General features: G+C 38.0%; 1 protein-coding gene across 1 annotated transcript; it reads left to right on the top strand.

Annotated features, from left to right (window-relative positions):
* The first annotated feature begins 7,092 nt into the window (after positions 1-7,092).
* LOC129266451 (ATP-dependent RNA helicase cgh-1-like) lies at positions 7,093-25,737 on the top strand. The gene is made up of 10 exons (XM_064103424.1): positions 7,093-7,375; positions 11,317-12,266; positions 13,387-13,447; positions 13,976-14,210; positions 15,592-15,735; positions 16,827-16,921; positions 17,569-17,691; positions 19,122-19,250; positions 20,892-21,072; positions 21,850-25,737. Exons 2-10 carry the CDS (start codon positions 11,959-11,961, stop codon positions 22,140-22,142), a joined length of 1,569 nt encoding a protein of 522 aa, XP_063959494.1. The 5' UTR covers positions 7,093-7,375; positions 11,317-11,958; the 3' UTR covers positions 22,143-25,737.

Below are 25,737 nucleotides of genomic sequence, written 5' to 3'. Positions count from 1 at the left end.
TTTGTTTTATCATCCCCGCAAATTCGACCCTAAACAAGTAATTTTCCTAGCGAAATAGATACCCTTTTTTCATTATTTTTTTGTTTTTGACACCCTTATCACGTTACGTACGTAACGTGCCCTATCGTGAAAAAGACATCCTTTTTACGTGTTTTTTTGGTCGCGCATGGTATCCACTCGTCAATGTAAGTGGCCCCCCCGGGCAGATTACTCATCTTCTTGATTTAAAGGGATGGTCCAGGCTGGAGATATTTATATCTCAATAAATAGAGTAAAATTCACAAAGCACAATTCTAAACATTTGATCAAAATCGGATAACAAATAACGAAGTTATTGGATTTAAAAGATTTGCATTATCCCGGTGAAACAGATTGATCTATATAGGCATGTCCTCATGAATATGCTTTACGTGGGCTGATGATGTCATATCCCCACTTGTTATTTTGTATTTTATATGAAATTAGGTTTATTCTAAAATTTTCTACCAAAACTAAAACAATTGGATTGACAACTGATTAAGTGCATTAGTTATTTATTGCCGCAACTTATTTCACCATAATGGAGACACATCGTTTACACATGTATGAAAATATGAAACAAATATGACATCATGTAATAACATAAGCAAAAAAAAGGAACTCGGTGGGGATGTGACATCATCAGCCCACCTAATGAATATTCATGACGATCGATGTGCATATAACTGTTTTCACAAAATATTGATAAACTTTAGAATTCAATAACTTTGTTGTTATCCGATTTTGATGAAATTTTCAGCATTTTGCTTTGTGATGAATTTTACTCTATTTATTTAGATATAAATATTTGGCAGCCGGACCATCCCTTTAATATTTGTGTGTGTGGGGGTGTGATGATAACCTGCGGGGGCTGTGTACAAATTAAAAAACATTAAAAAATTACCATATCTGACATGTGATTTTTAGGGCATGGTCAGACCCCCCCCCCCCCCTTCCCCCTCCACTTTCAAAACTGTTCCGAAGCCCCTGGATAAATTTAACCTTTGGAACAATCAAACATCAACAATATATACCTTCACTCCAGGAATTTTCGAAAGGGGGGGGGCACATTTTCCTGAGGAAAAATTTGACAAGCCCCCCCCCCCAAAAAAAAAAAAAAGGCTTAAACCAAAAATTAAGGGATTTTGTCCATGAAAAAAATTGACAAATAAGGTCTTCACTATCAAAAGGTCAAAAGGGGGCACTTCTGTTTTAACGGCATTTTTACATTATAAATTTTAATTGTGCCTCTCAAAAGTGGGACACGGGCCGGCTGTGCACCCCCCCCCCCCCCCCCGAATTCGCCAGTGCTTCATTTATTTATTTATTTTGTTTTGAACAAAGACTATAATCGCCTTTGGACACACACACACAATTAATACCGACAAACCGTTGCTGTGTGTGTGTGTTTGCCATTTATTATGCCCGATAGATTCTAAACAGCTCGTCCACGTATTATTCAACATAACAGTCGATCTGATCCGCACCCGTGGTATACACAGTCGTCGGGGTGTAGCGGCGGATCCGGTGCTATCATAATAGGCAGATGCGGTTAGGAACAATATCTGACGGCGGATCGTGCTCCAAGAGTCCAGCGTATTCAGAGCTTCACTGTTAAAAATATTTTAAACAACGCTGTTCACTATGTGAATCGCACAGTAGTTCAAACAGTTTAAACAAGTTTTTAAAATCTTAAACAATAATCATATATAAAAAATGCTTAAATTATTGATAATTAAATATTTGAATTGAAACTTTGTTGTTTAAGATTTTAAACACCTGTTTAAAATGTTTAAACAGTATATATAGGCCTACTGTGCGATTTACATACAGCAAACAGCGTTGTTTAAACTATTTTCAACAGTGTAATTTCATATTGTTCTTGCTATCGATTCTCGATCTGCATGCACACTGTACCCATTTCCTTCGAAATTATATAGGACCTATACCCGGCTTTTATTAACATATTTTAATAGGAAAATAAATAAAAAGAAAATCAAAGCGCAGCAATCCGGCAGAAATGGTTCTGAGTAAACCGAGTAAAGAACGATATCTGCCGTTAAGAACGATACCTGCCCATTACCTCACCTGGGTCGAGTGCAGCACACGGATGACTTTTTTGCTGAAGGAAATACGCCATGGCTGCATGGATTTGAACCCACGACCCTATGTTTCAAAGTCTGGAGACTAATCCACTAGGCCACGAGGCTCCACATCTTACTTAGTAATTGATGCGAGCGCGAAGCGCGAGATGAAAATTTTTTAATCTGACCTAAAATTTTGACATTCTATAAGCACTATTGGTAATCATGAACATGGTGGGTATCTATATAGTTTTATGCGAGTGCGAAGCGCGATCTTAATTTTTTTTTATATTCCGACCCAAAGTTTGACATTATTTTTATGCACTTTATCTAACGATGACTCGTCACCTTATCTATCTCAACATTTTATGCGAGCGTGAAGAGCGAGCTGACATTTTTTCCAACCCAAAGCTGGAAATTCTAAGCATGTTTTGTAACCATGAACAGGATGGGTATCTATTTAAACAATTATTGTGCGAGCGCAGAGCGCTAGCTAAAAATTATATTCTGACCTAAAATGTTGACATAAGCGCTTTCGGTGATCATGAACAGGATGGTCATTTAACTAATTAGCAATTGATGTGAGCGCGAGCTGATTTTTTTTTTATTTTCTACCTGCAAAATTTGGACATCCTAAACACTTTCTGCAGGGGCCGCGGAAGCGGGGGGGGGAGGGGGGCTTCAGCCCCCCTTTTTTCCAAAACCGTGTACAAAAAACGTAAAAATGACCATATGATTGTGATTTTTTGCATGGTCAGCACCCTACCCCAGCTTTTGGCCCCTGTTCTGTAATCATGAATAGGATGGGCATCTAATTAATCGATGCGAGCACGAAGCCGCGAACTAAAATTTTTTTATATTCCGACCCAAAACTTGTGATTCGTTCTAAGCAAATTTTTGGGACCATGAACAGCGGATGAATATCTATCTAAACAATATTATGTGAGCCGAAGCGCGAGCTGAAAATTTTGTATATTCTAAAATTGTAGATTTAAAATTTGGACATTCGAGTATGCATTTTTTAGTAATCTGAAATACGAGTGTAAAGTCCGAGACTTTTGGTTATAGAACTTTGGGGAAAAAATAATGGCACCAAAATTGTGGAACAATCTGCCTCATCAATTCTTCTACATGCATAAAGACTATATGGTATTATGCGTCTCTAAGAACTGCCTATTATTATTATTATTAATCATGAACAGGATGAGTATCTAACAAAACAGCTTATGTGAGCGCGAAGCGCGAGCTGAAAATTTTTGATCTATCGACCCAAAGTTGGACATTTTATTAAAGCATTATCTGACCACGATCGTCACCCTACTAAACAATAATTGATGGCGCCCCTATAGGTCGAACATCAATTCGACGCCCCTCGGTTGAACATCAATTCGGCGCCCCTAGGTCGAACATCAATTCGACGCCCCTCGGTTGAACATCAATTTGGCGCCCCTATAGGTCGAACATCAATTCGACGCCCCTCGGTTGAACATCAATTTGGCGCCCCCCCCCCTCCCCCTATCTCGAACATCGATTGGCGACAGTATAAGTATAACATAAATTCGGCCCCCCCCCCTTCTCTCTTCCTTTTTTTTTCCTTCTCTATATATATCTTTCCGTTTTTTTTTTCTTTTTCTTTTTTTCTTTCCCTCCTTTTTTCCTCCCCTGTTCTTTCCCTCTCTTTTCTTTTTCTTTTTGGCGCCCCCTTTTCGCCTACCGGGGGGGGGGGGGGCGAAGCGTGAGCGGAAAAAATTAACCCAAAAAGGGAGACACTCTATTCATATTTCATAAAACATGAAAAAGGTGGGTAATTGGGTATCTTCCTACGTTAATAATGCGAGCACGAAGCGCGAGTAGAAAATTTTTGATAATCTAATCTGAAACAGGATAATTTCACGCACGTTTTCGCTGCGTATCTCAATATTGTGCTCGTGTTTTAGATGTAGGCATAGAATCTGAGCATTCTACATGGGCCTACATTTCTTTTATTATGAAAATCAGGCGAGCGCGAAGCGCGAGCTAATCTCTTAGTACTTTTGTAAATATTTTTTTCATCAATTTTCCTGCCTTTGTACTTTGTTTTATTATGTTTGTTTCATATATACATGATATAGGCCCCTTTCACAAGCTTTGCTTCTATGCCGGGGCCCAAACCCTATCAAGTCTCTTGTTTGATTGCGGAAAGTGGGGATGTGACCTCCATACTCTAATCAATATTCATGATGACGTGCATATTTAAAATACAATATCTTCGCTATTCAGATTTTGATGAAAAAATTTCAGCATTTTGCTTTGTGACTCGTACGGATATTTCAGCACGGATTATCCCTTTAATTGAATTCCGAGTGTCTGATTTCAAAATATGACGATCGATATCTCCGGAAAACGATAACGCGTGAATTTATCAGAGCACATTAATAAATTCAAGTGACTGATGCATGGGTGTCGATCACGGGGGGGATGGGGGGGGATATATCCCCCCCAATATTTCAAGTGGGGGGTGGTCTGTATTATCATCCCCCCAATAATTTAGGGTAGAAAATTTATTATAATGATGATGATGAAAAAATGAAAAGTTTGATCATGATGATTATAGTGATGATTATAGTATGCCATCAATCAGTTTGTTTCCCTCGCAATTCGTGTATATTGTTATTAAATAAAAACATTCTTTTCTAGGACTTTTAAACAGATGGGTGGAGGTTCAAGATGAAAAAGAATGAAATATTTATGTATATATGATATTTTTTAACACATGACATAAAAGGACCCCGACGAAAAACAACTTTTGTTGATAGAGTGTTCCATCCCACCAGTGGTAATATGATCATATTTTTACAATTTTTTAAAAAATGAAATCAATTAATGGTTTCAGATAGAATAATCGTTCATTTCTCTCTAAAGCGTATCTTCGGATATGAACATCGGATGTTTTTTTTCCCATGATATTCTTGTTATTGTTATGGACTTGAATAACTAAACTTGATTGATTTTTTCTTTATTTTGGCAAAAAGAAATCTCTTTTGAGTTTGGAAAGGGATGACAGTTTTGCATTCTATATGAGCACACTCATGCGGTACGTAAATTTCATTTTAAAACATATATTAGCTGATATTACACACTGATGGTTCAAGAAAATGTTGGAGAAATATCATAACATGACAGTTGAGTTTTGATTGTTTTTATGTTTGTTTTTGTTCCATGCACTTATAAAGCATTTAAAACATGTTAAAATCCAGGGTTAAAATCGTCTAAGGAATGACGGTAAGCCCGATGGCGCACGAGAAGCCACACAGTTTGTAATTTGTGCTAGTCTTAATTTGTCCGAATCTGCATTTTATCATCATGCATTAAGAAGAAAAAAGATATTGCCAGTCGGGTTAGATTTAAGAGAGAAGTTGTATACATCATGTTCAATAAACAGATCACTTTGTACATGGTCCAGACAATTTTTGTCATTATTTCTTTCGTATGAGTTTAGAATAGGCTTACTTGTAACACAAATTGAATTTTCAAAAAAAAATTATATAAGTACAGTACACTGCAACAATGAAAGAATTTCCGAGAAATTACAGTGGCGTAACTACGGGGGGGGGGGGGGCATGGGGGGCACGTGCCCCCCCCCCCATCGGCTGGCAAAAAAAACGGGGAAGAGGAGAAAGGAAGAGAAACGTAGTGGGAATGAAGAAATTATTGTTTATTATAATGTTATATTATAATAATGTTATGTTATAATACATAAGAAACATTTTTTCATAACTTTATTTTGCTCAGGCCTAGATGTCTTCATTGTTCCCGGTACTCGCATTGTCTGTTTAAAGTCAATATACACCAAATATATTTCCTCGCACTTCGACTTATCATTGTTTTATGTAGTGACATATGGTTCTTTTTCATGACTACTTAAAGTGATTGCCCCATTTTAAGGTATTAATATAAAACATTTCCTGTCCGTGCTTACGTTCGCACTAGTAGATTGGTGAGATATGTCTGCTCTTCATGAATTCCTAAAAATCAGTCCTAAAAATGTCCCTTTTTCTGATCTGAATATCAAAAAATTTCAGCTCGCGCTTCGCGCTCGGATCATTTGTTTAGTGAAATACGTATCGTATGGTCTTAGTGAATTCTTACAAACAGGCCTTAGAATGCCTCTCTTCAGGTCTTAATATTCCAAATTTTCAGCTCGCGCTTCGCGCTCGCAATATTTGATGAGAGATGCGTATTATCATGATTACAATGACTGCAAAAAGTGCTTCATGTGTTTAGATGTAGCAAAATCAGCAATTAAGCGCTTTGCACTCGCATTAGATGACTATGGTGAGATATGTATACTCTTAATGGATTCCTAAAATATAGTCCTTAACATGTCCTTGTTTGGGGTCAATATTTACAACAATTTCAGCTCGCACTTCGCGCTTGCATTGTTTGTTTAGCGAGACAGGTATGTATAATTACAAAAATTTGCTTAAAATGTCCTTTTTTGGTCTGCATATCAAAAATTTTCAGCTCGCGCTTCGTGCTCGCATTAATTGAGCAGTGAGATACATATCCGTTTAATGGCACTGTCTTTAAAATGTACCTATTAGGTCAGTATACCTGGCAACTGAGCGCGCTTTGCGCGCTCAGTCACCAAGTGACTCAAAATTATGCTGGTGCCCGGCCCCAATGCCGTGACTCACGGTACACCACTAGCTGCAAGAACACCACTCCCAAATGTCCTAACTTGTGATTTTAGTGGGGGTAATGTTGAAAGATCCCCATCCACAAGAACATTTGTGTCCATCATCCCCCCCCAACCAAGAATACCGATCGACACCCATGGACTGATGTATGATATTGGGCGGGGAAAAGTATAGCGCTATATTTTATAGGACCTAACTTCAATTGGGATTAGGGCCTATAATTATATTCATTTTCATCGATCTTGCTAAATCTTTTTTATTATTTCTTTTATACTTTTTTTCATATAAAAAACAACAAAAACAATTTTTTTAAAGTCAATAGGCATATATATATATTATTTATACACAACCCAAAGATTATAAGGCATTTTCGAACCTTCTTTTACAGTCTGTTGCAGCGGGGGGGGGGGGGGGGGGAATAATAATCCGGCGAATTGACAAAGGACGAGCTGCCCGGATGCCATACACAAAAGAAGAAAACAGTCTACCGGTACCTGTTTTGTCTACGGTACTGCACTGCAGCACTAGCAAATACACTGTGGACAGAATTTCGTATGCGTATACACAGACGGCCATTTTGAACCTTCTTGTATTGTAAGTCGAACAACCCGTCTCTAGAAATCCGTCTTAATCTGTGTTGTTCTGAATATGCTACTTTTGAATGAAATGTTTTTCGAATGATGTGTTTTATACGATTCTGATATGTCACATTTTGGGCATTTTAAGTGTTGGCAAAGTGTATAATTTTGTTTGAGAATATGGGTTTGAGAATTCGGTCGTAGCGTACCAGGTAGTTCATACAGCGTCATAATATAGGCTAAAATTGTAAAATATGAGATTGAAACGTAATGGGATGATTGGAAAAGGACCCGCTGTGCCCTTCCCTGACAAAAACACTTCATCTTGCTTCTATGAAGTTGAAGTGGAATTAATCTTTATTCTCGGGATCTGCTAAAGGTCTTGTAGAGATTGTTGTTAATGTTGAGAATTTGGGACTTTTTATTTTAATTTTATTGATGTGACCTGATCAGACCGGGCAGAGCGAGATATTTTTTCAATTTTTTTTTCTGAAACATTTTTTATTCTAAAATTTCTTCTCACGATGTGAAATTTGCCTCAATTTTTGTTCAATAGGTCAATAATACGGCATGCCAATAATAATACGATTTTTTTAGCTGCAGCCGTCTGTTCTGAGACAGGAGTTTTTAAACATTTTTCATCAGTAGAGGCGCACGGCCAATATGGGAGACTCACTCCAATACTAGGCCTAGGGGAGACAATCTCCCACATTGGAGACTTGCTTTGCAAAAGGACAAAAGAAACAACTCCAACAAAAGCATGATTTTTTCCACCCAAAATTTTGTCTCACTGAGGTCAGAAGCCCATTTGTTTTGTGTGTGATTGACAACAAAAATCCTTATCAAAACAAAAGTAGACGGTGAATTTTTAAAGTAGACGGTGAAAAGGGGTAATTTTTCATGAGGAATCTGCTTATCACATTTTTATTTGCCGCCATTTAATCCTTTTGCAGCAAATGTAAACAAAGGAAATTGGACTCAGATTGTCAGAAACTGGAGACTGTCTCTGAAATTGGATAGGCCTACCCAAATTCTTTACCAAAGTCTCTGATATTTGGAGATAATCTCCCACATTGGAGACAGTCTCCAATATTGGCCATGCGCCTCTACTGTTCATGTAATAAAACTAATATTTTTAAATTTCTCCTCGACCTCGTAGACGTAGTCATACAGACGGCTCGCTATCGTGCAGCCACCATTAGGGGGTTAACAATGCGAAATCCCCCCCCCCCCCCCCCCCCGGCAGTGCTCATCGATTTTTGTCCTTATTTCATAATCATACAAAGAACTGTCAAACCAAAATAAAGATAATTCCGTTTTGGCCTAAAATGCACCAAAACGGGGAAAAATAAACTTAGGAAGTTAGGGCCTAGGCCTATATAAAAGGGGAAAAAACAGTGACTTCGGCTGTCACGCAAATTCACTTCCCTGTTTTATCCGACCTTAATACACAAACATATGGCCATTGAGTCCCTGTACAGATCGAGCTAGAACTTTGGCCTCTGTATTTTGGTGAGTGGAGCCAACGGAGTTCAGCGGAACAGCCAACATAACAGAGACTGAAGCTTTTGGGTCTAGGCCTATATTTTTCTAGGCTTCTAGCCTAAGTTCATGAAGTTTGATTTAAAACTTTTGACTTTTTGTTTGAGCTTCGTCTAAAATCTTCAAAATGTAAAGTTAGACTTTTGCATTGCACGTGCTAAAGTCGATCATATGTCGTGTCAGTGCGTTGGAGAGCTGATGATAAGTGCTGTACCACACGCGATTTTCAATCCGGAAGTTGCAGACTTTCGCTCAGATTACGGCGTACGCTCGGAGCTCCTGGCATGACTGGCCTGTTCGAATGAAGGCAACAATCACAACAACACGGTTGTGACGGAATTGATGTTGACCGTATTTATGTGCAAATTCAATGCAGTTTAGCGTTATCTTTGTTTCTTTTATGAGTTTTCATATGGAAGATGTGATCGTTTATTTGCAAGAAAACTTGGAACTTAACTGTGATTGCTTCATTTTTAGCACATCTCCTTGCGATCCTGTTTCTTAAGTCTGAGCTAAGCCTCTGGAAATGAGTTTTCAAAGGGGATATTGTGACTTTCCTGTGGTGAGTGAATGTGTTTGGTGTGGGTTGTGGTGATTGCCTTCTGGCTTGTGAAATGATACGTATCGTGGCACATGTTGAATAGGGCACGCTACTCATTCAATTTGATCAATTTTATTGGCAAAGTTAGACTGGATGATCATTTGCTGATGTGAGGTAAGCGACCCCAAATTCAACGTGCACCGAGACTCGACCGCCAAACTCAGTCTCACGAGCCAGCTCATTCAATCAACACAAACCTATGGCAGAATCGCAAATTAGATACTTGTCCGCACTTCACATGTGTGCTCTACCGCCACACCCCAAGAAAGTCTTGGTTTCAACTCCAAAATCTGCTCTTGGGCTGTGAAAAGCCAAATTCTATGCCATAAAAATTGCTGAATTTACGTCATTTTTCTAAAGCGCATGGTGGCTTACAGTATGTAGCTCAGCTCAGCTTGCTTGAAGGACAAGTCCACCCCAACAAAAAGTTGATTTTAATAAAAAGAAAAAATCCAACTAACATAACAAGTGCCCGAAATTTCATCAAAATCAGATGTAAAATAAGAAATTATGACATTTTAAAGTTTTGCTTAATTTCACAAAATAGTTGTATGCACATCCTTGTTGGTGTAAATGAGGAGACTCATGACGTCATCCACTCACTATTTCTTTTGTACTTCATTATATGAAATATTCAAATTTTCTCATTGTCAAGTGAAACAGCTATTAATTCCTCACGGAACATGTGGAATTAACATTATTAAATACGATATGGTTCAGTCAAGTTGGTCCTTGTCAAATCTATAAAAAATGAAATATTGTATAATTCAAACAATAAAAAACAAAACAAATACTGAGGGACATCATTGACTGTCTCATTTGCATTTTACTGAGTTGTGCATATCACTGTTTTATGAAAAATAAGCGAAACTTTAAAATGTCATTACTTTCTTATTTTACATCCAATTTTGATGAAATTTTCAGCGTTTTGGTAGTTTGATTTTTCTCTATTTATTCAAATCAACTTTTTTCTGGGGTTGACTTGACCTTTAAATTTAAGAAATGGGGTTGCAAAAAAGTGCTAGAAACAAAATAAAAATAGTGGTTTGATTCTGAGTTTGCAAACAATTTTTGTATCTTCAAGATGCCTTGTAAATCCAAACAAACTACAGAATAAGTCAACAGCATTGAATTCACAGATTCTAAATACACATGTATACCGTAATCAATTCTTCAGGGTTGCCTTCATTCGAAAGGGGTTTTGGGAGTGAATAGCTGCTGCATCTCCGTGCACCGCAATTCAGCTGCTCTTGCACACATTCACTTTTTAACGTGCGATGTGCCATGTCAAATCATGGCCGTTAAAATGAAACGTGGCAATACATCTCAATGCTCGTATTCTGATGGCAGGTTTGATTTAGACCACGGTCTAACTCAGCGAAAATTATGAGTAGCCAAAAATTCTGTTTATATTGTATATTTTGTATGTTTACTATTTTGTTTCCTTTATACTTCAAACTACTTCAGTTATCATTCCCAGACAATAATGGACAATTTGAGTGTCAAATAAGTTTAATGAATTGAATGTGTACTGTTAGGGAGTTGTGCCCCAATTGGCTATCCATAGTTAAACCACAACTTTAAAGCAGGGTTGAATTTAAATATGAGTTCAGAATTCAAGACTGAAGTTGAAAATGAACAATGCAATTAAAAATAGACAATTATATTGGTAGCATGTCAGGTGGTGGTCCAATTTCGTGAACAGGAAATAATGGTTTGGAGAGTAGAAATTAAATGCTAATCATGTGATGTTTATTCACTAAACCCTCCTTTGGTTTATTGAAAGTTTCTGTTCTCTCTATTTCATTTTACAGAGAAGCTGGTTTGATGGCATTCCTGCGATAGTCAGGATAGCGTTTGGACAACTTTACATTCTTTCCTTTGAACTTATGATTCTACCAGATTTATGCAAACGTCATTGAGCTATACACACATGTGAGTGAACGCTGCAAGCTTGAACAGTGATCTATCACCTTTATAGACTCTCCGCACGAGAAGTTCAAAACTTCTGCGGGTCCTTAGCCATTTGTATTGCTGCTTGATTCCTTCCTACCAAGCGGACAATCTGAATTTATAATTCAAATTCCTTGTGACGCCTCTCTGAGAGGCTTCATTGTTTATAGCAGAATATATTATTTGTAAAGGTCGTTTTATATATTAATGTATATTTGTATATTTGCCAAAGATAATTTTTTCCCATTTTGTATGGGCAAAGTTGAATGGCACTAACTTGCCTTTTTTTGTGAACCTGTACTACTACATTTCTGACAAGTTATCTCAGGAATTATCTTATCTTTAACTGAAATGTTCGTATGGACACCTGATGCAATTTTCATTGATGATTATTAAAGAGACGTAATACAAGGAAAGTCTAAAATCACCCATCGATAAGGGTGGAACTTGGAAGAATTTGCAAAAAGGGAGAACAAATACTGTGAAAAAAGACACTGTTTGCCATGGCAACGGCACCACCACAACTCAACCGCATGATGAACAACAATCACGGGGCAAGGAGCCCGAACAGAGGGCAGAACAACGACTCCAGGAGGGGCGATGGTCACCAAGGAAATCACCAAGGGCGGGGAGACAGGAATGGCCCACATCACAGAGACGGCCCAGGAGGTTACCACAGAGACGGGCATTACGGAGGGTACAGGGGAAGCGGGGGCTATGGCGGGAGACAGTATTCAAGACAAAAGGATTTCGAGAGGCCAGCACCAAAAGCAGCTGCACCAGTACCCAAGCCGACACCGATAGACATGGAGTAAGTACTGTTTCACCTACTCTCGTCATTCAGGGATAATTATGGTCGTTGTGTTCGGAACAAACATTTTTTAATTGTTGCTTTATTGGCTAACTTGTACTTTTGGGGAAGGAAGCGTATATGTGGAAATTAACTGTTATTTCACAACAATTTGTGTTTGATTTCGTACAAAAGTACTTGGCCACTGAAATCCAGTTGTTTCAGTGATGGTGTGCTTAGCTGCTATTGCTATCGCTAGCGACACTTCCGAGGGGGGGGGGATGTAAGTTCACATAGAAGGTCTACAAGTTGTTCCTACATATGGGCTATTCCACGGTTACCCACGTTACATTTGGAGACACCTTGACTCATACTTGGAGCTGTAACTCCATTATTATTGATAGGAACTAAACATCTCTTATCACAACATAGTACGCACTCTGACTATCCTTTGTATAAAAACAAAACTTGGGAAATTTCATTATGCTCCTGGCAAATCTTTGAAATGTGTCGGTTACTCATGTTAGATGATTTGGACATAAATGAAATGAAAAGTGGACATAAGTGAAAAGTGTCCTCATACAAGGCTTTTATGAAAGTTGATTATATCCATTTCAAAGAATATATAAAGTATATAAGGGAGACAAATTTGTATATAATTCAAAAAATAAAGAACACATGGTTTTTACTAGGGTGCAGATAAAGTGGTTACTCACGTTACGGTTCAGATGGGCTTTATGTACAAAGACACATTGAGCTCATGTCCACCAACCTATGGAATTGCCCATATGTAAAGTGTAATCCTCCTACTCATGTAATGTAGCTTTTTTTGCAGCTAATTACAAGATTCCAAAGTCAGTTTATCAGGGTAGGAAATAATTTTTACTTTTAATGGCTATCTTTTTTCCACATTGGGGCGATTGCAGATCTTGGGGGGACTCTAAGATAGATTGTCACCCCAAAGCATGCATTTTGGGGGAATTTTAGGGGCAATTTGGGCTGTCATGAGGCTGTAATCGCACGTCGCCCTCATGTATTTTCTATGCTACGGTTTATCAAAGGATGCTGGATCTTCAATAAAAACGTTTATGTGAAGAAGTGTTTCATTTTGTTTCATGTTTTCTAATTATTCATTTCACAGTGATCCAGACTGGAAAGAAAAATTAGCAATCCCAGAAAAGGATAGAAGAATTAGAACAACAGTAAGTATGGGATTTGAAAATGAGAAATTATCTTGTATTTTCAATTTTATTATTATTTTTTTTTGGGGGGGTAATTTTAAAGACGTTTATTTACATGTATATCTTTGAGTAAACAATTTACGTTTTTGTTCAGATAATTCGAATTAGAGGTCTGTCTATTGAATTTCGATAGATAATTTCCACATGTAACTGTAGTAGGGCACCTTACCATTAGTCAAACGTCGAATCTTGAGCTTGATGAATGCACTTAGCATTTATCACAGCAATTTTTTTTTTCAAATCCATTGATTTATCTTTGATTAAATGTGAAGATAGTGATGGAAAGATGCTTTCTTGCAGGAAAGAGGCAGCGCTTACTTTTAATAAGGTTTTTACAAGGGCACTGTAAGGAAGTGTCATTGATTAGTTACCATGATACAAGAAGTTCCATTCATGACGGAGGTACAGTCTCAGGCGATCAGACTGTTACACGTTTTTATGTCAGGTTCTTGATATTGCCATTGATCTGTGTGTTGTATCCTCCAACAGGACGTCACAAATACCAAAGGAAATGAGTTTGAGGATTATTGCCTCTCTCGCCCTCTATTGATGGGCATCTTTGAGAAAGGATGGGAGAAGCCATCGCCGATTCAAGAAGAGAGCATACCGATCGCCTTGACCGGACGGGACATCATGGCTAGGGCCAAGAACGGGACAGGAAAGACTGGTGCTTATACTATACCCCTCCTGGAAAAGACAAACCCAGACAACAATTTCATTCAAGGTCAGTCGATGAATACAAGGAGACCTGTGTCCCATTTCATAAAGACTTGTAACAAATATCTGTAACAAATTTACTATCAGCCAATCAGATGGAAGGAGTTCATTAGCTTTTAACTTCGCTCGACTGGTGACCCTTTCTCGTGCTAAGCATTATATTCCTATGTAGCGGCCTATAGCTCCTAAGAACAGGTCCCCGTCGTACGTAAAGACGCTGAGAACTTGCAAACAATCTCTATGAAATGCCCATCTTCATATATCTAAATTAAAACCATTTCTGCATGTATTTAATAGTTACAAAGTTGTTTTGAATCATGGAATTAAAAGAGCTCTTAGCAAGCACAGTTAAATATATAAAAGCTGTATTATACAAATTATGGTTGTTTATATTATTAAATGAATTCATAGATCTTGATCATAGGAATATTTCACAGTGTTAGTTTGATCTGAAAAGAGAAAGATCAATTGAATTTGCTTATTTCATTAGCTTAGATTTCGAACAGTATATGATTTAAAAAAAGTGATAATGTGCAATAATTTTGTAGCACTTAGTTCAATGTTTCTAAGCACTGCATAAGAACGGCTTCCCTGATCAGGTGGTCAATCATTCAAAGTATCCCTATGCATACATATCTATTCAGTTAAGTGGCAAATGTAGATAAATGCCTTGTCAAACTGACTGATAATTAGTTTATGAAACCAAGCCTACCTGGGGGGTGTTTCACAAAGATTTAAGTATGACTTAGAGTCGCACTTAAATGTCTATTTGCGCGCGGTATAAAAGGCATGACAGCATTGGTCAGATCATGCCAAGAAGACGCGCACTACTGCGTATTGTCCAATAAGATTGCGCGTTGCATATCATGTGCGCATTGGCATTTAAGTGCGACTTAAGTCATACTTAATCTTTGTGAAACACCCCCCTGGATTGCCCCAGTGTTGCTGATCACTGTGTATGTCAGTGATATCAGTGTCAGAGTGGGCATAGAGTAATCCCCTTGTACGTCCTGTTTTCACTGGAAGTCCTGATATTCGGATGAAGGATTGAGAGGGTACAGTTCATGAGATGGCATGATTATACAATGTATGTACGCCTGTTAGTTAAAATATGTGATTTCATGTCCTGGGGCCTGTTTCATAAAGGACTTGCAACTGTTGTAACTTTGCCATTATGGCAGCTACCATGGCAACCTTGATTCTGATTGGCTGCTGAGCCCTGTTACCATGGCAGTTGCCATAATGGCACAGTTACAACAGTTGCAAGTCCTTTATGAAACAGGCCCCTGTACTTGTGCTGGTACTGGGGTTTGAAGCACAGTTTGAATCCAGCTATCACTCGCCATTTACTAATTTCAGAATATGTTCAATCTGTTCCTATCCTACAGCTTTAGTCCTAGTACCAACGAGAGAGCTGGCTCTCCAGACCAGTCAGATCTGTAAGCAGCTATCAAAGCATACAGGACACAATGTCATGGTCACAACGGGTGGTACTAGTCTCAGAGACGACATTCTCAGACTCGAAGATCCTGGTAGGTACAACCTTCCTCTATTTGTTACCCCTATTTTTTTCCTGTAATTGGAGTTGTTATCAAGACCTTAAAGGTCGATGTGACTGACCGTAATCATTTTTCCAGGTGGGCAGCTGAATTTTAAAGAAAATACTTAGCCAAAAAATGTGATTGAATACCAAAGATGATTAAGTATTTTACCTAAGCAAAATACTGAATATGATACTTAACCCTATCTAGGCCGGGGGGGGGGGGGGGGGGCCTCCGAGGCCCCCCCCCCCCCTTCAACGAGTCGCGCAATATTTTCACCGCGCAAATTTTTTTGGCCGCGCTGCTCGCTGACTTTTTACTTTCAAGTCTTGCGCAACTTTTGAGACCAATTTTGTGTCACCCGGGTACGCGGTTCCGAAATTACGCAACGTTATGTAAGTGCATGTCAGACCAAAAATTGCTCAAAAACGTGATTTCGTGTACAAAGTCAATGTAAATTGTGTTTTCAACCAAAAATCATAAATGTATCATTATTTTTTGTTTTGCTGGTCTAAATCTATGTATTTTATGCTGTTTATGATCTTAGAAGAGTTCCCAACGAATTTCATTGAAAAAACAATGAAAAACAAAGGGTCCAAAAAACAATGAAATACATAAGAAATTGCAAAAAACAATATAATACATAAGAAATTGATCTGATATCACAATTTTTTTCATGTAAACTTGCTAAGAACACCACAAAGAGTTTCTATGCCAAAATTTAGAACATTTGGAGCTTTATTTATGAAGTAAGAGGATAAAGTATGATTTTGCATACGAATTACGCATAGATTAGCATAATTACTTAATAACAATTTGCATGAAATAAATTACGATACAATTTTGTAGATTATATCCCAGACAACCTGCATGCCAATTTTCGGCGCGATCACGCGGTCGACGGCCGAGATCTCAAGGGGGGCCTGGGAGGCCCCCCCCCCCCCCCCCCCCCCCCCCGGCCATATTAAATCTCAAAATACCCCGGCCTAGATAGGGTTAAAATTCTGTCTTTAGAATACCTTAAAGGCACTTATGTAAGTTCCTAATCATATGAATGTCATGTTTTATTTTTATTTCACCAGTACACATTGTGATAGCCACTCCTGGGCGTATCCTGGATCTTATGAAGCAAAGCATTGCCAAGATGGACAAGTGCAGTGTGATGGTATTGGACGAGGTATGTTAACCACGGTCCCTATTTCATAAAGACTTGTTATACACACTTTCTATGACAAGTTTATCAGCCAACTGAAATGTATGATTTCAGTAGCTTAAAATTGTCATTGAAATTTTTTTATTATAATAAGTTTCATGAAATAAGCCCCTGGACTGGGTAAGAGAAAACAGATGCAGAAAATTCTGTTTTCAGGCATTGTTTCGTGTTAAAATTTCACTTATCAAAATAGTTCATACAAAAGAAAGGACCAATAAAAAGTTTTTTTTCCAGTCATGCAATGAGATTTAATTTTAAATTGAGATTGATAAGAAAGTGGTTGAATTCTTGAGATAAAAAGTCTTTGTAACTCGCTATATTTTGTGGAGAGAAGGGTATTTAGCCATGAGAAGATTTGGATGAATCCTGCACATTTTCCCATTCGCATAGGAAACTGTGGTGTGAAGAACATTATTAGTGAAAGGTTGAAATAAATTTGAGAATTAAACTGGAAGTTCCAGATGTTTTAAAAATGAGATCATTAAGATTAAGTATATCTAAAGGTGGCAACTTGATGAGTAAATACATACACAGGGCTAGTTTTTTATGTGACCTTGTATTTTTGCATGTTCTGTGTAATGGTTTTTGCCTCCCATCATTTCTCATGCTAGGCTGACAAGTTACTGTCTAAAGACTTCCAGAACATGCTCGATGACATCATCAGTTATCTTCCACAAGACAGACAAATCATGCTCTACTCGGCAACCTTCCCAATCCAAGTAAAAGACTTCATGGTGAGTCTATAGTATTAATATTAGACTTTTATATTGCACTGAATACATTGAAACAATGGCCCGTATTCTGAAGTCAGGTTTAACTTTAACCCTAATTCTCCCGGGAGGGGGGGGGGCATAAAATTGCTCATAAACGTGATTTCATGTACAAATCCAATGCAAATTGTGTATTTAGCCAAAATTCATAAATGTATCATTATTTCTACTTTTACTGATTAAACTTAATTAATTTTGCCTTGTTTATGATCAGAATTAAGTCTGGAACGATTTCCATCGAAAAAACAATAAAAAAACAAAAAGTAAAAAAACAAAGAAATACATTAGAAATTAAAAAAAAAAAAAAATACATAAGAAATCGGTTGTGGTACCCCCCCCCCCCCCCCCCCCCCACTATATACTGGTCCGAAATAGCCCAGTTAAGATAGGGTTAAACCACAACTTTAAACCCCAAGTTTAAGTTAAACCTGACTTCAGAATACAGGCCAATGTCTCTATAAGCATTTTACAGGTACCCCCGGTATATTGATCTATGGTAATTGGATTCTTGCTAACCTAAGCATTATCCATGCACATTCTCCACCCCCTGGGGAGCATTCCAGTAAGAGTAATCAAACTCCATAGTCAGGCATGATACATTGGCAAATACTTACGTGATCTTGTTTCTATGAATATAAGATATGTGTCAAATGATTACGGTCGAAAATGTTTAATTGTTGTGAAATGAGCAAAATAAGTGTGGCAATGGAGCCAGGTGACTTTTTTTCCTCCATAATAATACACTGTCCCACATGTGCTAATTTGTGTAGGCGATCTTCAGTGTGATTATTCAGCTTAGATTTTACAAGTACTGTACATTATACATAGGTAGAACACAAATTGAAATCTTGTACATTAATATGAAAGTCAAGTGTATTTTAATGTACCAGGGACCTGTTGCAGAAAGAATTGCAAGTAAACACAAATATGAAATTAAATGCTACATGATTTTCAACCAGACAGAAGCGCACATTTTGGATTTGCGCATGATATTTTGACTTTCGTTTAAATGCAACTCTTTGTGCAAAGGGTCCAAGATCTAAATTCACAATGATATGGTGACAATTAACCTTGTGGGGGCGTTGTAGTCTAGTGGTTAAGACTCTCGTCTTACAGTCTAAGGGACGTGGGTTCGATTTCCCAGCCATAACATGTTTTCCTTCAGCAAGAAATTTACCCACATTGTGCTGCACTCAACCCAGGTGAGGTAAATGCGTACCAGCCAGAAGTAATTCCTTAAAAAGCACCGAAATTTGTAGACCAGCATAGCCGGGGTAAAATAGGGAATACCTTGAGGAACTAACAAGGTGGATATGTGTGCTTTACGAATCCTATATTGTTATTATCGATTTTAAAGAGGTAAAAATCTAAAATATATATTTTTCCCCCTGCAGGATCGTTACTTGACGAAAGCATATGAAATCAACCTGATGCAGGAACTAACCCTGAAGGGTGTCAGTCAGTATTACGCTTTCGTGGAGGAGAAACAAAAAGTTCACTGCCTTAACACACTCTTCTCCAAGGTAAGGAACATCAATGGATTCTTGAGAAATACTTGGGGGGCAAGGGTTAACCCAATGTAAATTTGCATCTGAATATGAAATATTGATTGTTAGAAGAAGAAAAAAGTGTGTAATTCAGCTGCTTGGCCCTCGGCAGTCCCTTGTTACAAGCATACTTTCATTTTGTTACAAAAAAATCACTGCCTTAGCACTCTCTTCTCTAATGGGCCCAGGGGCAGCGATGGGGGTATTTTGATAGGGGGTGGTGGATGCTGGCAAGATGTCCCAAACATTACCATTATGTGTACATCTTACTTGGCATCTTTTCTTGTTTATAGGGACAGTCCCTATTTGTGTCAAGAAAACAAACAATATTCACCCATAATCACGCTGTGTCCCTAATTTTGTGAGCGTTTGTCCATAGGGTTGTGTAGAAAAGTGAGATGTGTCCCTATTAATGTTGCCCCTGTTACTGGACTTGCAATGTGTACGGGTATATTGCTTGGCTTAGTCCCTTAGCCTAATTCTACGAGTATACTTTTATTTATGTTCTCATCTCTTTCCCTTCCCTTTTTATAATACATGGAAAAAAAATTGAGGGGGCAGTTTATGCCTCTCTATAGACACCTTCATGAAGAAATTCCACCTCTTGAGGATTTGACTTGGGGGGGGGGGCAGTTTATGCCTCTCTATGGACACCTTCATGAAGAAATTCCACCTCTTGAGGATTTGACTTCGGGGCAGTTTATGCCTCTCTATGGTCCCCTTCATGAAGAAATTCCACCTCTTGAGGATTTGACTTCGGGGCAGTTTATGCCTCTCTATGGTCCCCTTCATGAAGAAATTCCACCTCTTGAGGATTTGACTTGGGGGCAGTTTATGCCTCTCTATGGACACCTTCATGAAGAATTTCCACCTCTTGAGGATTTGACTTGGGGGCAGTTTATGCATCTCTATGGACACTTTCACGAAGAAATTCCACCTCTTGAGGATTTGACTTGGCAGTTTATGCCTCTCTATGGACACCTTCATGAAGAAATTCCACCTCTTGAGGATTTTTACTTGGGGGCAGTTTCTGCCTCTCTATGGACACCTTCATGAAGAAATTCCACCTCTTGATGATTTGACTTGGGGGCAGTTTATGCCTCTCTATTCTATGGACACCTTCATGAAGAAATTCCACCTCTTGAGGATTTGACTTGGGGGCAGTTTATGCCTCTCTATGGACACCTTCATGTAGAAATTCCACCTCTTGAGGATTTGACTTGGGGGCAGTTTATGCCTCTCTATGGACACCTTCATGAAGAAATTCCACCTCTTGAGGATTTGACTTGGGGGCAGTTTATGCATCTCTATGGAAGCCTTCAGGAAGAAATTCCACCTCTTGAGGATTTGATTTTGGGGACAGTTTATGCCTCTCTATGGACACTTTCATGAAGAAATTCCACCTCTTGAGGATTTGATTTTGGGGACAGTTTATGCCTCTCTATGGACACCTTCATGCAGAAATTCCAGCTCTTGAGGATTTGACTCGGGGGAGGGCACTGTCTTTGTTTGTTAATTTCCTATGATTGGGATTTTTCTGTATTTTTGTGTGACACTGATTAATAACTTTGGTAAGTTAAAATTTAACAGTTTATATATCATTTATATTTACTTCAGTTACAAATCAACCAAGCGATAATCTTCTGCAATACGACCCAGCGTGTGGAACTCCTTGCCAAGAAAATCACGGAGCTTGGTTATTCCTGTTACTACATCCACTCTCGCATGCAGCAGGAGCACCGAAACAGAGTATTCCACGACTTCCGCAACGGCGCCTGCAGAAACCTTGTCTGCACAGGTACGTTCCCCTGTAAATGATGCCAAGAGGGTGGGGGATGGGGTTGTAAAATGTCAGTGTAGTAATGAGGCAAATATTTTGAAGAGGCTGATCCAGATAAAACGGCAGCCTTTTTGAAAAATTTGCTACTGTGCGAAGTACGGGAACCTGAACATCAACATGAGTGAATTTACTATAACCAAGGATTTCATGAAAGTTGGTAATGTAAAGTTACCTTTTTAAAAACATCTCTGTAGTGACAATGACGTTCTGTTTAACGTTTTAAGAAAAAAAGTTTAAAATCTGTGTTGGTTCTTGTTTTACCTTTGCACCATGTTTTTCTGTGTATATTTTCTGTGACAAAACAATTACTATTTTAGATCTAGGTTAGAACGGAATTACAGGTTTTCTGAAACAGAAAAGACCACTCTTTGCAACAGAAAGTCACTATGAATTTGGATTTAAGCAGTTTATTTTTTAGTTCATAAAAAACTGAACCTTTCTTATTCAAAACTGTTAGTGTTTATTATGCCTCATCTATTGCTATTAGTGTTTATGTGTCAGTAGGTTTTAGTTTGTGAATGCAAGTAACTACCTATTAGTTGACTTTTCCAGAAGTCTAATATTCACCAAGTCGAAGCATTTTTTGGACCAGCTTATTTGAAACGTGTTGTGTACCTCTTCCAAGTCTTCTTATCCCAAAAGCATTGATTCTGACAGATTTACCTATACACGCTTTTTTACTATAAATTCCATACCCATTGACTGTTAACGAGTATGGTTATCTTCTTCCTTTAGACTTGTTCACCCGCGGTATCGACATCCAGTCCGTCAACGTAGTCATCAACTTTGACTTCCCCCGCGTCTCGGAGACCTACCTCCACCGTATCGGCCGTTCAGGGCGCTACGGTCACATGGGTCTAGCAATCAACATGATCACCCACGATGACAAGGTGTCCATCTATGACATTGAGAAGGAACTATCCACCAAGATAATTCCTTTCCCGTGCAAGGGGAAGGAAGTCGACAAGAGGCTCTACGTTGCAGAGTTCCAGATGGAGGAGGAACAGCTAGGGGATGGGTCCGGCTAGACTTCCACAGACGGCCATTAGCAGTGTTACAGGACTTCGCCCAATCAAGACACATTTGAATTATAACAGATAATGAAAAATCTCTGATTTTATTTTATTTTTCCTCAAAAGTAATTGACAGATGAGAATACTTCAAAAACGGAAAAGTATTGCTTGGTTTATTCTTCAGACATCAATAGGAAGATGGGCTTCAATTTGATAGGTAATGCTTAAAAAGAAAAAAATTGAGAAAGAATCTTGAACTACATCAAAACAATGAGCATTTGGGAATCTTATTTTTTATGCCAAGATGAAAAAAAATCTTGATATTTTGACAGTACACCTTATTTGAAGATTTAGATCATTAGAGATTATTTAAAAATTTTCTGATACCTTTTTTTTTTTCTTGAATTTTTTTCATTGTGACTTCATGAGCTGTCTTGGATGGATCTTCCTTTTTACAAAATATGACAGTGCAAAGAATTGTAAGTCCTGTTTCACCAAACGCCATGTCAAGTAGCAATGTACAGTGATTATCAATAGCTACTGAAATCCATCTTTCTGATTGCTTTGAAGCCAAAAACAGATGTTAGACAGTGTCTGGGGATTTTTGTGAAACAGTTCTATGATCTCTTCATGTCAAGGATACACTCAATGGTGCTAAAAATGGACCCGGTAACACAAAGTTTTATAACTGATAATACGATTGTTTGAATGATCGATTACACGTCGGTGATCGGTGCAACTCGTCATAAAAACTATTCATGCAATCGATCGCCAGGTTTTGTGTTAATGTTGCCCTGACGGTGTGTTCTGTCTGAGAGCAGAGTTGAGAAGGTACAAGTTATTTTTGAACGTTTAAGAGATGCAAAAAAATTCATGAAAGAAGAAACAAAGGCGTAGTCTCTCATTTTATATCTTGACTTGTTTTCTTTTCTTTTTCCTTCCATTAACGATTCTGAAAAAAACTTAAACTGATATGAACCTTGTGCAATTTTATATTTTCTTTTAATTTTCTTTAATCACTTGTATTTAATTTGTCAAAGAAATGCAAAAAAATAAGCGTATTACGATGGACTAAAAGACGTGATGAAAATGTATTATTTTACCACGAGATATCTTTTCTAAAAAAAATGAATTTACATGAAAAAAAAGGACCAGAAAACTTGGTCGTGATGAGAGTGCCTTCTTAGCTCAAAACAAAAAGGATAAAAGGTGTCACAAATGTTCGTCTCCTACAGATAACGGTTGCGCTGTTAATGTTCTGTTTGGTGAGGTAGAGCATTTTTAACGATTGTCATATTTTGTTTCTTTTCTGTATCACTTTGTGCTGTCCTCCCATACCATATGAAACAACCTTGATAATTGTCAGATTTTGATTGTTTTGGATCATTAGAATGACTTATTCCAAAGATGGCATAGACAATATTTTGAAGGTTTTCATCTCACCGAGTGTAAGTGTGATATCTTTTTACTTATGGGATTATTCAAAGTATTTGCACCTGTTCCGTAATAGACAAGAGAAAGTTGGTTCGTTTTGAAAACAGAAACAGAGTCGCCAGTCTCGTATCACCACTCCACTTTACACATTGCTTGTAGTGAGTGAACCTGGGGAGTGTTTCACAGAACAAATTTTAGTGACTTTCACTTACATAATTGCCCTAAGCCAATCAGATGCAAGAATATCGGTAGCTTATAACATTTAAAATTATTGACTTTGTTTCTTGAAGCGTACCCCTTGATTTGGCTTTTGGAAGGGTGTTAGCTCTATTTACAAGATTTCAGATGTTACGCTTTTACTTTTGGTCGTGGTGAGGATTCCTCACTCCTGGGGAGCCTTTCAGTAATGACTCTCACCATCAAGAGTGTTCTAAGCTACAGAAGTCCTTTCATCTGTTTGGCTGAGAGCAAGTTAATAGTGAAATTCACTAACAAAGCTGTTCATGAAACACTCCCCAAGCCCCAAGGTGATCTTCCAAGGACCATTTCTTGCAAGCATCATCATTATTCCAAATTGCTGAACACACCATTGGATAGTGTTTTGTAGAATTAACATTGTTTCTGTAATACCTAAGGAGGTATGATGCTTTCCAGAAAAAGGCTTGCGGCAGTCTTAACCTAATCAACAATGTCAATGTTGTTTCATAATCCCTTGGTTGGTATCCAATATAAACATGTGATCTTACTCCGCTCAGAGCCTGGGAGAATGTGAACATCTCCTCTTAAAACCATTTGAAAAATCATTTCTTTTTTAGGTCACAGATCATAAGGGAAAATCTATGTCACAGAAATTCTTTGAAAGTTTTCCGGAATCCAGGAAACTGTCTTTGAAAAGTCTTGAAAATGGGAATACGAAAAGAAAGCACTGGCTAGGCATTAAAATGTTCGGTTTAGAAAAGACAATACTGGTATTTATGGATTTGAAAAGCATTGCAGAAGCACAAAATATGAAAGTTAAAAAAAATTGAGAAATAAAAATGCATTTGGTAGGCCATGGAATCAAGATTGCAACTTCTGGTGTAAAAAAGAAAGAGAATTGTTTAGTTATGGTATATGACTTGACCTTAAGTATAAAAGTAATGACAAAAATTCCCACGAGGCCTGATATCCAAGAACTTGTAGCGAAAAATGGTGTAAAGGGGGATTTTACTATCTCTTTGACATTATACAATTTTTTACCCCGTTGCAATGCTTTCGTTAACAGATAATGTGAATGGGTACAGGATGTCCAAGCTGCATCCTTTGTAGTGTTTGTAATGGGTTTCCCCAGTTCTTCTCAGGCTCTGAGCAGACATTATGTTACCTGATGTAATCTTGAATGGTTTATCCTACAGCACATCGCACTGCGTTGTACTTGAGATGTATGTGTACAGTGCTTTTATTGTTTACGCTGTGTATGTGTGAGTGAAGAGCAGGGAGAGAGAGAGAGCGTGAGAGAGAAAGGAGGAGATATGTGTGACTATGACTGAGTGTTTCTGATGTGGTTTCTTGTGGCTTCAGAGCAAAAAACACAACAATCAAGGGAGATCATAAGATTTTATCAAAAAGCATGTTTAATTCAATCATTTGGCATTCCTTTTGTTAGAACAGCTGCTGATTTGAAGGGAATAAACAGCACTTTGAGGTTGCTGCCACCAGCCCTATTACAGATTGAGGATTGTGCCCATATTTCATGCCATAATGATGAGGACAAACCTAGTGTTTCGGGACTTTCAATTGGGCATTTGACAATGTAAGCAATGGAGTTATCAACATGACAGGATTGTAAATTGTACTCTGTCCTCTTTCAAAGAATATGTTCTGATAGGAATCGTCACGAGGATGTTAGGGTTTTAATATCGTAGTTAAGATTGGACTGTGCACATATTCTTTCCCCTACCAAGAAAAAAAAATATGTTAAGAGTGGGGATTGAGCTGAGAATATTAGAAATGGTTTGAAAATTGAAATTACACAAGGTCTATGCGCATATTCTAAATCCTACAAAGAAAAGCATTGTTATAGTAGGATATTGTGAAGGATATAACTGTTTCTGAATATGGAAATTTTGTAAAGAATATGTACACATTCTAACCTATGCAACAAAGAAGAAATGGCATTCACGTTCCTGGAGGAAAT

Source organism: Lytechinus pictus, chromosome 8 (assembly GCF_037042905.1).
Source record: "Lytechinus pictus isolate F3 Inbred chromosome 8, Lp3.0, whole genome shotgun sequence".
Lineage (NCBI taxonomy): Eukaryota > Metazoa > Echinodermata > Echinoidea > Temnopleuroida > Toxopneustidae > Lytechinus > Lytechinus pictus.
Note: the sequence above shows the minus strand (reverse complement) of the source record. Positions and strands in the feature narration are given on the sequence as shown.

Bases quoted from the DNA above. Each gene is read 5' to 3' on its own strand.
- LOC129266451 (XM_064103424.1), top strand. From the start codon at position 11,959: ATGGCAACGGCACCACCACAACTCAACCGCATGATGAACAACAATCAC. The intron at 16,922-17,568 runs GTATGTTAACCA...TTCTCATGCTAG, and splicing joins GTGTGATGGTATTGGACGAG to GCTGACAAGTTACTGTCTAA. The intron at 19,251-20,891 runs GTAAGGAACATC...TATTTACTTCAG, and splicing joins TTAACACACTCTTCTCCAAG to TTACAAATCAACCAAGCGAT.